This window comes from Cervus canadensis, chromosome 5 (assembly GCF_019320065.1).
Source record: "Cervus canadensis isolate Bull #8, Minnesota chromosome 5, ASM1932006v1, whole genome shotgun sequence".
In the NCBI taxonomy this organism is placed as follows: Eukaryota; Metazoa; Chordata; class Mammalia; order Artiodactyla; family Cervidae; genus Cervus; species Cervus canadensis.
The window spans coordinates 24,815,726-24,828,948 of NC_057390.1; the positions used below are offsets into that span (position 1 = coordinate 24,815,726).

The 13,223-nt window shown below is 51.0% G+C and overlaps 2 protein-coding genes across 6 annotated transcripts in view; both read right to left on the reverse strand.

The window, feature by feature from the left end:
* Positions 1–3,975: 3,975 nt before the first annotated feature.
* Positions 3,976–8,228, reverse strand: ZFP36L2 (ZFP36 ring finger protein like 2). Its single transcript, XM_043468441.1, has 2 exons — positions 7,838–8,228; positions 3,976–7,344 (listed from the first exon to the last, which is right to left on the reverse strand). Exons 1-2 carry the CDS (start codon positions 7,886–7,888, stop codon positions 5,926–5,928), a joined length of 1,470 nt encoding a protein of 489 aa, XP_043324376.1. The 5' UTR covers positions 7,889–8,228; the 3' UTR covers positions 3,976–5,925.
* Positions 8,229–11,543: 3,315 nt separating this feature from the next.
* The window catches only part of THADA (THADA armadillo repeat containing), a 326,765-nt gene continuing 325,085 nt past the window's right edge, over positions 11,544–13,223 (reverse strand). For all 5 annotated transcript variants that reach the window (XM_043468439.1, XM_043468440.1, XM_043468436.1 and 2 more), the window contains one exon: positions 11,544–12,663. In XM_043468439.1, the coding sequence (XP_043324374.1) occupies positions 12,268–12,663 (396 nt within the window). In that variant the 3' untranslated portion in view covers positions 11,544–12,267. The remainder of the gene's footprint in view (positions 12,664–13,223) is intronic.

A 13,223-nucleotide genomic window follows, 5' to 3' on the forward strand; every position in this document is an offset into this window, starting at 1 on the left:
GAGGAATCCACAAGGAAAACAAAGCTTATTTTTAGAGAAATATTTTAAACTCTGTTTCAGCCGAGCTCAGGAGTTTTCTTGTCTGTCTAAAATCCTTAATATCTTTACTTCTATTTCAGTGCTGCCTCTCACCCCAGAGGGCACAAGAACTTCTATCTGACAAGAGCTATTTCTGCAACAGATGAAAATAAAAGGGCCCCTCCCCCCGCCAACCAGAGAATTAATTGTTTCTAAATACGTCCCAGCAGTCAGGCCCAGGAGGCCTGTGCCTGGCAGGTGTGAGCGGCCATAAAGTGGGTCTGGGGTCCCTGCAGGCTGAAGGCCTGTCTGCCACCCTTCCACTCAGCCTTGTCCTGCCCACTGCCCTGCAGGAAGCGGGTGACAGCCTGGCTGCCATTTCCGGGTTTTGAAAACAGTTTTCAACTTGAAAGAGCCTGTGAAAAAGGACTGCTGTTCCTCGGAAGGTGTTGTTAACACTCCCCAACAGAGACACCCCCCCTCCATCACACGGATACAACCAGATCCAAACACAGCAACACCCAAAGATCCTTCCCCACACCCCACAGACCCACACACCTACCCATACAGAAACAGCTACACAGACACACCCACTCACAGCAACAGGCGCACCCAAACCCACCCACACTCACATTCAGATACATACACAAAGCAACAGAACACACACACAGCAACAGACACATTGAAACCCATACCCACATTCACACACACAGAGCAACAGACACGCTGAAACCTACACTCACACAGATACACACACATACCTACACACACACAGCAAGACATGCTCAGACCTATACCCACATTCATGCACACATACACAGAGCAACAGACACACCCAGACCCACACCCACACTCACAGAGTTCCATACCCACTCACCAACTCTCACACCCTGCAGACATACATACCTCACAAATATCACAAATGTAACAGATCCATTCACCCCACAGTTGCAGCCACATATACCAGGATTCTACAGCAACCCCCCACAGACACAGACCCCTGACATAGAGCAATGCATGCCCGTGTATACGCCCAGCCAGAGAGACAAGGACCCAGAAACACCCTCCGTGTGGATACCCTCTCAAAAGACTTCCCTCCACACACACAGATACACCCTTAGACACACATCCACACTCATACACTTTCCAGGTCCAGCAAGTACTGTCAGGAGAGGTTAGGAGAACCCCCCTAGGCAGCAGTGGACCTGGAGGTGCTATGGCTTCTTGCTGCCCTGGGGTGGGGGGCCCCCTTCCCACAGGGTTCCTCCAGGGGCAGGCATGTTCAGCTGCCAGGCTCTGGCTCCTCCCTGACCCTCCCTCTTTTTTCTCCCTTCCTCCTGGCCTTGCCTGCAGCACAAATTGGAACTGCCCTGGATGGCCACAAATTTGCACATCCCCCAGAAAGCCAACAAGAATAAACACAGTTCAATGATGTAACAACAATGGAGAATAGTTATAGGCTCTTGATAGAAGGTAAGCCTGGCTGCTTACCAAGGGCCGTGTAAGCTCCCATGAACTCAAAGGCCAGGGAAGATGCAGGGACCCAACTTCTGCTTTCAAGAAGATGTGGCCAGAGTTTGCCACACTCTTGAGGCCATATCTGCCCTCACTCTTGTCACTTAGAGCACAAGGATGATCAAATGCCTGGAGACAGTTCCCTTCCAGGTTTAAATGCTCTCTCGTGGGCTTACTGTCTGCATACATTTAGCCTGGATGTTTCTGAGACCCCCCAGGCCAATTTCACCACCAAGCATCCTGGTACTGAGCCAGATCTGCAGCCAAGAGCTATGCCTGTTTGTTCTTCCCACCTTGGGCCCTCCAGGCCTGGTCCTTTCATGTGGGTTCCTGAACCATGGCAGGCCTCACAATCCTCCATCTATTCCCAAGGGTGGGTGCAAAGCTTTGGCCTTCTCAATAGTATTTTTGTGTGCCCCCACTGCCCCCGTTTCATACACTCAGCAGTAGGTTCAGACAGTGAGGGGTGGGAAGTATCTACATGCATACAGCCTGTCTCAGAAATAATTTAGAAAGTGATGTACACTAATTGGGCTGCTTCAAAAATAGTTTTAGTTTTTTAGTTTTTTTTTTTTAGTTTTAGTTTTTTAACAGCTAGTAGAAATGCTACTATTGAGCCATTCTCAACACCATCATGCTCTGGGCTCATTTTCACTACTAACTACAAAAGAATTTTATCTTGGGTATAAGACAGGAGTTAGTTTTAGTTCCACTCCCCATCGTGTGATAGGAATCCTGGCTTGTTCTTACTTGCAGTTTTTACTTCAAGTTCCCTTAATTTACAAGGAAACTTGTCTAAGGGTGATCCAGCAATAGCAGAGCGTTTTTTGTTTGCTGTTAATTCCAGCCGCTGCAGAAAGACAATGACCCCATACCCTCCACTGATCTGCAGCAAGAGGAAATTTCTGAATGACCCCCCCTTCCACACACACACCCCCCGCAGCTTTGCACGCTCCACTGGGTCTAAAATACAAAACATCAGCTCCTAGCAGTTGGGCTTTCAAACAAACCGATTTTTAAAAATGAATGTGGCTTACCCCAAAAAGAAGTCGAACGTTCCAGTTGATCAAAAAGTACTTGTTTAGGAAAATCAGTTTTGGAATGAAGTGGAAACAAGGCCTTTGAAATGCAGTTTGGCCCTACATAGCACCACATTTTAGACTTTTCCTTGCCATTGCACATTCTTTATGGTAAAGAGGACTCTGAGCCCGCAGGTTTTCACCCGTCCAGTCCTCCAGGGCCACAAGCTTCCCTTCCCCCACCGCTGAAGCTTTCAGCCAGGGGCCAGGCATTTGGAACTTTGAAATTGTTCCCGATCCCCTTTGGCAGCGTGCACCCAGCACCAAAACGCTCCAGTTTAACACCAGCGCAATCACTGTTAGCGTGAAGCAGCTGCTCAAGGCCAGGCGGGCTCCACTGATCACCCCCACCCAACCAGACTCAGCTGTGAGACTCAGGAGACCCCAGTGAACACAGGGTTAAGGGGATGGGAGTAGAGTGATAGAACCCAGTTGCTGCAGATGAGGAAACAAACTTTTGTTAAAGCTCTTATTTACTTTGGAAAAAGTGAACTGTGTGTGTGTTAGGGGTGGGTGAGGGGTAGAGAAGGAAAAACAGGAATTGTTTTATGAAGCACATTTTTAAGCTTTAAAGCAACTGTAGCAAAGAACCATACTTGGGTTTTGTTCAGTTGTGTGAGAATCAGCAGAGAGATTGAAAGCTTTTTTTTATCCTTCCTTTTTTCCAGACCTGGGTTGAATTTGCTTTCTGGCCGCTTATATTAGTCTCAAGCACAAACACTAATCCTTTTGCATAAATAACGTGTGTGCTCACTCCCAGAGGAAGCCGTCCACATAAACAAACACTACCCAGATATAAGTTTAACTTGTTTAATCTTCCTTCTCTTTCCGTCCTCAGCACAACCAGGCTTTCCAAAGTCCAGGCCAAACCCTGGTTCTCTGGCCCAGAAAGGCTGGGCTTTAACTTCCCACCCCCAATTCAGCCAGGGGCTGGCAAGACCCTCCTCACCCAAGCAGTTGTTTCCCGGGTGTCCCATTGGAAAAAAAAAAAAAAAAAATCCAGACCTTCAGCTGCCACAGCGGACACGTGATCGCTTGGTGACTCACAGGCGGGCCACACCCCTCAGGCCTCCCAGCCAGGACCTGCTACCAGTCAGCCAACTCGGGGATGCATCTTATTAGCAAAGGGAACAGCTAGCTAAACTAATGCCCTTGACAGTCTAAATTACTTTCTTTCAGCTGAAAGAACTTGCTATTAAAACACATAGGGAGACAAGCTCTTCTGAACTCGGGCTCTGCCAGCCCTCTAAACCCTAGCACCCAACTCTCTAAGACCTGGGCAATGCCTGACAGTGGTGGGAAGCTAGAAAGCTCTGTAGGTATCCCCATTTTAAAAAAGGAAGCTTTCTTACACATTAATACCTTTTTTTTTTTTCCCAGAAGTTTTATTGGGGGAAAACTACAAAACATTTACAGTACAATGTTTACAGTCACAATTTGTAGTGAACTGATTCCCCAAATATATTACAACTCAAGTTGACTTAACCTTGTTACATTCAAAATACCTACTTCTGTCAAAGTAGTCCACAATACATACATACATAGTGCTCCAACTGTACCTACGTACAAACTAAAGCTACTGCTCATTCAGCCGCTGTCCAGAAAAGCATTCCTGCCTTTCCACACGGGGAAAAAAAATAGTACAAGTTTTGGAATTTTCTGTAATTAAACAAGGCATATTCATGTACTACATACCATTTTAGCACTAAGAGGTGGCCTCTTCACTTTATATCTATATAAAAAAAAGTGGTAAAAATCTTCTCCTTTTGTGCAGTTGAACCCATCCTACATTCAGATTCTCTCAAGCACTAATAGACAAAATACTTATTTGGTTGAAGAAAATTTAAGGCAAGTTCTGGCCCTTCCAAAGGCACTGTGAGATTACCCCCCCCCCCCCATTATTGCTACATGTCTTTATATGCAGAGTATGTCACAGTAGAACTGGTGGAATAAGCAAACAAAAAACATCTTTTGCTAATTTATGAAGTTGGAATGAGAAAAGCATGCCACATGTAAGCCTGATTGCAATGTGGTCATTTTTTTCTTTTAAAGTTGGATGGGCTACAACCATTATACATTCTAAGAAAAACTCATAAGATATTCCTCAAACTACTTCCACAGCATCAAGATAGATTTCTGTAAAGAAATCATGCAATCTTTCAAAATTTACGTAAACAAGGAAAGAAATTAATGAAATAAATATTACATACAATCTCTTAAATTAAGATTTTTTTTACTCATTTACAATAAAATAACCATGTGAAGTTACAAAAGGCATATATTACTGTGAAAAGAACATACACTCCACATTTTGCCGATTAATAATGGCAATCATAACTTAACATAATAAAAGAATATATATCTATTGCTTTTCATCATACTTGATAAATACAGTATGAACAAAATTTTCAATGTATACTTTTCACAAGATAATAAATAAGTTAAATAGTTTTTTTCATATTGAGTTGTGGTGCAGTGGTGCGAATCAACTCAAAACAGCTAAAAATTCAGCAGTTATTCCCCAACAATTACGAACTAAGCTCTGCCCAAGGCTTCCAGAAAGAGCAGACAAAATGGTTCTAAATTAAACATCCCCTAAGTGGTAGCAATGAAACCAGTAACCAGTATGAAACTTTGGAATGCAAGGGTTTTTTTTTTCCAGACATATATAACTTTGTTAAAAAACAAAACACCTATGGAGCTGAGGTCTACTATCAAGGCATATTCTTGGCAGAATATTGGATTCTAAAAGCTTATAGGTTTAGCAAGGCGGTGGTTGGCTGGTTTGTTTACACTGGTCTGGGACAAACAATTAGGAACTTCTCTCAAGATAAGAGTCCCGACATCTGGACTGTAACTAATGCTTTTCAAGTGAAGATATGGAATGGTGGTTGATAGCTGCTGGTGCTGGGTTGATTTTTCCTAAAATCCCAAACTCATCGGAGACCTAAAAAAGTTTGTTGTTTGGTTTTTTGTTCTATTCGCATCACAACTGCTCTGTTGTGAGTCTTTTGTTCATCAATACAAAAAGTTCGTTGGCTTTTTTCCCGCTCAACAAGAATGAAACTTCGTAATAATAATAAAAATAATAATAATAATAAAAAAACAAAAAACGAAGAGGGAACCGAAAGGGGAGGGGTGGGGGCCCCTCCCGGCACTCAAGTTCGAGTCCAAGTGCTCGGCACAGCCTGCAGTCTGCTTGTGGCCGATGTTACCCCCCACACTCCTGTGCCCCCCTGCCCCTAAGCAGGGGCGCCCTCCAACACCCCCAGAACGGCCTTCCCTTCCTCCTCCTCACTGGCGCCCTCTTGCCTCAGTCGTCGGAGATGGAGAGGCGGCTGAAGATGGGCAGGCGGCGACCCGGGTCAAGGCCGGGGGACTCAGAGCCGCTGAGGCTGCCCGAGCTCAGGGAGCCGCTCAAGTAGCTGTCGCGGTCCGACAGCGAGTCTGGGGGGCTGGGGGGCGCGTCGAACACCGGCGACTCGGACAGGCGGCGTGGCAGCTGGAAGCTGAAGGGCGGCGAGGGCGGCGCGGCGGCGCTGGCAGGGAGGGGCGCGCTGGGCGGCGCCGGGGGCTGCGCGGGGGGCACCAGGCCCTGCTGCTGCTGCTGCTGGCTGCGATAGTAGGCGGCGGCAGCCACGGCGGCGAAGTTGTGGGTCTGGATGGCGAGCGGTGTGATGAGGCTGCTCAGCTCCGGGCCGAAGGCGAAGGCGTTGTTGGCGCACGAGGCCGACGAGCAGGTGGCGCAGGGCGCGCCGGGGGCGAGCAGGTCCTCCGCGCCCCCGGTGCCGTACAGCAGCGCGGCCGCGGCCGCCGCCGCAGCAGAGGCGCAGCACGTCGGGGCGCCGGAGGGCGTGGAGGCTGCCGAGGCCGAGGAGCAGGACGAAGCGGACGACGAGCAAGACGAGGCCGAGGAGCAGGAGGGCGGCGGCGGCGTGCGCGACGTGGGGCTGTCTAGGAGCAGGGGCGACTCTAGGCCCCCAGGGGGCTGGTGGTGGCCCGACGGGAAGCCCGAGAAGCTGAGGCTATGGTGCAGCTTGGGCCGCGGTTCCCGCGGGAAGCCTAGGTGCAGCGCGTCGCGGGCGCTGAAGGTGCGCAAGTCCCCGGAGGCGCCCCCGGACGGCGCGGGTCGCCGCTCATCAGCGTTGTGGATGAAGTGGCAGCGCGGCCCGTAGGGGCAGAAGCCGATGGTGTGGAAGGTGCGGCACAGCTCGGTCTTGTACTTGGGGTGTCGCGTCAGGCTGCGCAGCTCGTGGAAGCCGTGCGCGAACTGGCACTTCTCGCCGTACTTGCAGGTGCCACTCTCCTCGAAGGGTCGGCACAGCTCAGTTTTGTAGCGCGTCGAATTGATCTGGGAGCCGCCGCCCCCCTTCTGCTGTTGCTGCAGGTGCAGGAGGTGCTGGCTGCGCTCCCCATTCTCGCTGAACGAGCGGTCCCGGAATTTGTTCTCCTTGTTCAGCAGGGCGGTGCCACCGCCCCCGGACGGCTCCTTGAGGGTGCCGTAGGAGGCCGAGCCGCCGGCCGCCGCGCTACCGTTAGCCGCGCCCGGGAACTTGGGCGAGCAGCTGCCGGGGCTAGGCGCGGGGTGGGCGAGTGCGTGCAGGTTGCTGGCCGAGTGCCGTCGGAGGAAGCCCGGCGTGAAGCCCGAGCTGGGGGCGGTGGCCACGGGTGTCCCCACCGCCTTCTTGTCCAGCATGTTGTTCAGATTGAGGTTGGCCAGGGATTTCTCCGTCTGCCAAGAGGAGGGGAGCGGGGAAGGGATGAAAAGGGAGGAGGGAAGAGTTGGGACGAGTTGCCGAGTAGCCACTACCAGCCCTCCGATTCTTTTTCCTTTTTTCGGATCTCGATTCGGCCCAACCTCCACCCTTAAACACGCACAAGAATCAAGTTGGCATTGGGAGGAGCCGGACTCTCCCACCCTAGGCCGCGCTGCGTCGCGACATGTGATCCTCAGCCGTGGGCCGCAGGCCTGGGCGGCGCAAACCCCGTCCGGGAAGCCCCGGGCAGCGTGGCTGTGGTCGGCCGCGGAGAAACTAACAGCTACAGCGACTCCCTTCTGCCTTTCCTCCCAACTGCTCCTTCTCCCCGCCCCCAGGCTCGAGCAGCAGTGCAAACTCTGGGATTTTTCCCGAATCTAAAAAAGTCAGAGCGGGAAGACAACCCCCAAAGCCGAGGACAGAAGGCCAAGCCTGAAAACTTGATGGGCTCCCTGCTCACCCGCGTACCTTGCACAAGAAGTCGATATCGTAGAAGGCGGACAGAAGTGTGGTCGACATGTTTCTGGATCCTCTAATGGTCGGAGCTGCAGACTGGGAGATCCGGAGGAGCCCTCGGGGCGGCGCGGCCGGGCCCGAGCCACGACGAGTAACGGGCGAGGGGCGAGGGAGGGACCGAAAGTTTGCTGGGGGGCGAGAAAAGAGGGAGCGTGGGCAGCAGCGCGGACTGGTTTGAGGGTGCCCGGGAGTGCGGAGTTGGGGGGAAAGAAGAGTGAAGCTAGAGCGCTCCTCCGCGCCCCGGGGTGCCCGGCCCGCCCCCCCGCGCGGAGCCGACGGCAGCTCGCGGACTGGTGGAACTCAGCGGCCCGCGAGCGCGCGCCCTATATAGAGCCCCCGGAGCGCGGCCGCCCCGGGGCGGGCGTACCAGGGGAGGGGACAGAACGCTGACCCCGCCGGGGTCTCCAGGCAACGCTGCCCGCCCGCTGGCGGACGTCAGGAGCCTTCCTGGCCTCCCATTGGCCGCCGCCAATTTTTTTCCTCTGGGGGAGGGGACGGAGAGGCCTCGGGGCGGGGCTGGCCGCCTGGGCGCCCGGGGCGGCATGGAGATCTCGGCCGAGAGGGGTGCTGCTGGTTGGTGGCGGGAAGAAACGGCTCTCCTCCTCTGGGGCTGTTCTGTCGGAAATCCCCAGCACGTCTAACGTGGCCGGGTTTCTGCAGCCCTGAACGTGTCTTTCCCCGCCCGATCCTGCTTGGCGAAATTGCGGAGCTTTTATCTCCCACTCTCAGTTTTATACTGGGCGCGGGAATTGCAAAGTGCAAGAATATTGCAACCGTCCGCGCGGCCCGGCGGCTTTGCAAAGGGCTCTCTGGCCGAGGGGCGGGGACTCTGAGCCGGAGTCTGACGGGTGGTGGCTGCGTCCCGACTGCACGTGGAGATGCGGTGGGGGTGGGGGCGGGAGCGGCCACGCGGGCGGCCGCCTGGGCAGTCTCTCCCGGAGGAGCCTGGGCGCGTTTCTCCGCCCCTCTTCCCGCCCAGACTGCAGTAAACAGGGCTTGAATGCCGAGGCCTGCCGGGCAGGGCTGAGTGTCTGAGGACAAGGCGCTGGCTTTGCTAATCACATCACAAGACCTTGAGCCAGGGCCAAAGGCGCAGAGTGGCGCGGGGCGTCCCGGGCGGGAGAGCCGGCTGGGAGGACGGGAGGAAAGGCCAGGAGAGCCGCGCAGGCAGGGAGGCCACTTCCCGCCGCGTTGTCCGTCTGCTGGTCTGTCCGGCTTTCCCCAGTCCTCCTGGGGGTCGAGGTACAGCTGCGAGCCGAGGCTCCCGTCCGCCGCAACCTTGGCCTGGCGCGCCCTCCTAGACCCTCCCTGGCCATTTAGGGCGCTGCACCCTGCCTTAGCTCGTCCTGGGTTGCGGGCTCCCGCTGAGGCCGACCCGCAGCCAGGCAAGGCTGGGCACCGAAGATTCGCCTAGTGGGCTCGCCTTACCTTCTCTTGCCAGTCCCACACCCCAGAAGCCTGCATTGGTATAAGATTTTGCCAACCGGTGCCCTCCGAGTGCGAGGCAGACACCACCCCGCCCCAGCACCCAGTGAGGCTTAAGCCGCTGTCAGATCTGGGGTCCGGTCCAGGACACTTCCCGTCTACGCAGACGCTGCCTCTGAAAGGCTGGAGTCCGGCCCATGATTTCGCACACCTGGCAGCCTAGGCTGTTACTGGGCCTAAGTTGGAAGGTCCAGTACCTGCCAGGGAAAGAAGCTCCCGCGACCCACGCCCCCTTGCCCAGTTGATCTTATTTCTGGCTGTGTTTCCTTGTGCTTATTTACATTCCGCTGCACTCACTCCTCTCAGTACCCTGGGAAGGAATGAACTAGGCCTGTCTCTCAGGAAACCAACTCCTTCAAGTTCAGCTTGCATGCAGAGCCAACTGCTGGACTCTCCACCCATCCAGGGTGCTTGAGCCAAGGCAGGGCTGCAAGGACTTTAGGATCAGAATCATAAGGCTGGAGTTCAGCCTCCTTCCCTTATAAACCACATGGTTTTAGACAAATCACATAATCACTTGGGCACCTGGGTTTCCTTGTAAAACTAACATAATTCCTGCTTTACTAATCTACACCTTTTGTCAAGGTGCCAATGCAAATGAGTTACGTTATGGTGTTTAAAAGATAAACAAGTATATTCCATCTTATTTATTAAAACAAATTGACAAAGCAAAAAAATGGAGCAAGTCAGACCTCTGGGGCATGGCTGGATGGGTGAAGGTCCAAAGAATGGTGAATGCAGAGCTGAGAGGGCACCAAATCTTGGACCCTCCAGCTTGGAGCCAAGGGCAGTGACCTCAGAAGAAGTGACTGCTTTAGTCTCACCACCCAGCCTACACTGATGGTTAGACAAGGCTGGGCAATCCTGGTGGAGACTTGTAGCCTGGAACACCCAAGAACCCTGACCCTGTTTTGTTCTTTGTTGAAATGAACCCAAGAGTTTGAGGATGGCTCTGACAGTGGGGTATTCTGAATTGCCCCTGGGAATGCATCAGGAAAGTGTGAAACAGCCATTTCCCAGGCCACCACCTCTGCTACTGAAGGTCAGTGACAACATTTCAGATACAAAAACCAGTGGAAACATCTGTCTCTCCTGTACTCCCAAGCTGGCTACAACCAGCCAAGATCAAAATCGGGTAATTCCCAGTCAACACCTATGAGAACACCCACTTTGTGAGCTGGGTAGAAGACTTTGGAGCTTGCATGTAAACATGCTATGGTACATGCTTTGGTACAGAATACCTGCTGGTAGAAATATTTTTATTATCATATAACTGCTTTTATTTCATTTTAAATGGAGAAAAAAGGAATGCTGGCCTTTTCCAGTGAGCTGAGCTTTATTAGAGCCAGTTTCATAATTATTCTACCATGGTTATCATTATGTTGTACCAACAATTACCTGACTTCTCACCAGCCATGTCTTCTCAGAACAAAAAGAAATGTTAAGCTGGCAACTTTCCATCAAGTGTGGGCTACACAGATGCCTAACCAGGTAATTAATTCAGGATCACAACACATTTTGAGGTGAATAGTGCAAAACCACCAGGGAATTTCTATTCTCTTTAGGACAAAACTTTGGACACTAAATTAACTTTTTTGCATGCCTCTTCCTACAGCTCTTTACTAGTAGGCTCTATTTTTTAGTGTTAGGTGGTTTTCTTTCAAAAAGAAACAAATTATATTTGAAATATAAATCTTTCTGCAGTAGGAAATGATCATACCAAACCCTCTCCCTGCTAAACTGCTTGATCAAACCCTCAAACATCAATAAAATAATTCTAACTGGTTGCTCACCTGTGAAGTATTTAAAATCTTTAGACTCTAAAAGCTGAAACAAGTGTACATACACTTACTGAAATGGTTTCTTCAGATAACTAGGATGAAGTTAACGTGGATGAGGTTATGACCTATCCAAGCTATGAGTTTCAAGATAATTGTCTTTGGGTGACACTTTCAAATTACAAATTAAAAACGGTAAGCCAGTGAAAAACAAAATCAGCAGCAAAACGTATGCAATAGCGACACCTGCTGGGTGTCTGAGGAAGTGGGGAGGGCTGGATTTAGAAAAGCAGAAAATCCTAAGGTTTGTATATTAAATCACTAAAATGGATAAATATTTTCTGTGATCCTAAGTAAGAATCTTTTTGCAACCAAGAAAATGATAGTAAACAGCGTAGACATCAAATAAGTCATTTATTCTGACTCCTCCCAGGTTCCTTCTAACAGCCAAGAGGCTATGGTTTCAGTGGGTGGTAAAATATGATTTCTTACATTGGGGGTCAGGGGTAGGAGCATGTAATGGCTCTTTTAATAATTAGGATGGCATGTGCAGGTCACTGAAGGCTTAAACATGCAGACACTAAAAACAAAATTATTTGTATGAAGTTAATGCTTAATTCTCCCAGGATCCAACATTTGGAACATATTTCTTACTTCACTAAAATGGAATAAAATTTGAAATTCAGACCAAGTGGGCTGTTTGCTAACTAATCCAACTCTTACAACCAGCCAAAAATGGGGGGTGGGGTGGGGAATCATGTCTTAAAACCCAATTCTGTGTAGTCAATTCAGAGGAAAATGCAGGCTGGCTCTGGTTGGACATTGGAGGTCCTGGGGGATGAGAAAGGTTAATTCAGGCCTGCAGGTGGCCTGCACCTGGGAACAGAGTCAATATTCACTGTGGTAGCCTCACTTCCTACAGTAGCTGCAATAAACGAGGCTGCCTTGAATGACTGAACCGAAGAAAAAATCCTCTGTGGGACAGAAGACGACTCACAGAAGGGAGATGGGGGGAGGGGGCGCGGTGTGAAGGGGGAGAAGATGCTGGAGTTTCTGTTGAACATTTTCCTATTGATTGAGTGGAGGAATAACCCACCCCATCCCAATCCCACAAATCCTTCAACAAGCTGTTTCTGTTCTTGGAAGTGTTAACTGATTCGCTGCTGTAGAAGAATCCAAAGCCCTGAGAACTAGGGTGTCCTCCCTTTCCTCTCCTTCCAGAATGGCCAGCAGCCTCAGACAAGCCAAAGTCCTTTCCTCCCAAATGCGCAGTCTCGTGAACTCCGCCGTCTTCAAAAACTCAGCAGTGGGAGGCAGCACTCTGAAGAGCTGGGAAAGGAGGTGACGTTGCTCCGATGCAGTCCTTTGAAAATGACGGAGCATCTCCGGGCTGAGGGGACACCCTCTGGACTCACAGAGGAGGCGGAAGAGGTGCTTGTAGAGGTATTTCACGAAGATCAGGGTCTCGGCCCAAAAGTTGATTTCCGTTTTTTCAAACGGGTAGTCTTCTTCCACCTGAATCAGATGAAAAAGCCAAAACCCAGCCTTATGGGGGATGCTGACCCAGCCCCAGTCCAGAGCGGAGTCCTGGCAGATGCAGAAGCAGTGTGTCCCCTCCCCCACCCGACAGCGGGCGCACTTCCGCCTGTCAACACCCCTGTACACACACCGCTTGCAGCCTTGAAGGTCACCTTCGATGTTCACTCATCGTACTTCTCCACCGGAGAGGAATTCCTCCCCCCGCAGACTTAACATGACCTTTGATAAAGATGTGTTTGTGGTTCTCAGCCAAGATACCTTGGGGGACTGGTGCTGAAAAGGGGATCTCAAAACAGGAGGGGGCCCTAGACCTGAAGGTGCATCTAGAAATCAGAGAGGAGCGGGAAGGGAGATGTGAGCAGCAGAACAAAGAGCTAAGTATTGCCAAACATGAGACACTGCTCTCTGAGGATGAAGCCCAGTTTCTATAATGCTGGGGACTTTCAAGGTCATTTTTACTGTAGACACTTTATCTTGTCTCCAAATTTCCCATAAACAGACTGCTTTTTGAACTCTTGGCCTGCTGGTGATGCCAA

What these genes read in the sequence shown, in the direction of transcription:
- ZFP36L2 (XM_043468441.1), bottom strand. Translation starts at nt 7,888, where the DNA reads ATGTCGACCACACTTCTGTCCGCCTTCTACGATATCGACTTCTTGTGC. An exon ending in ATATCGACTTCTTGTGCAAG is followed by an intron (nt 7,345 to 7,837) that starts GTACGCGGGTGA and finishes TCCTCTTGGCAG; the next exon opens with ACGGAGAAATCCCTGGCCAA.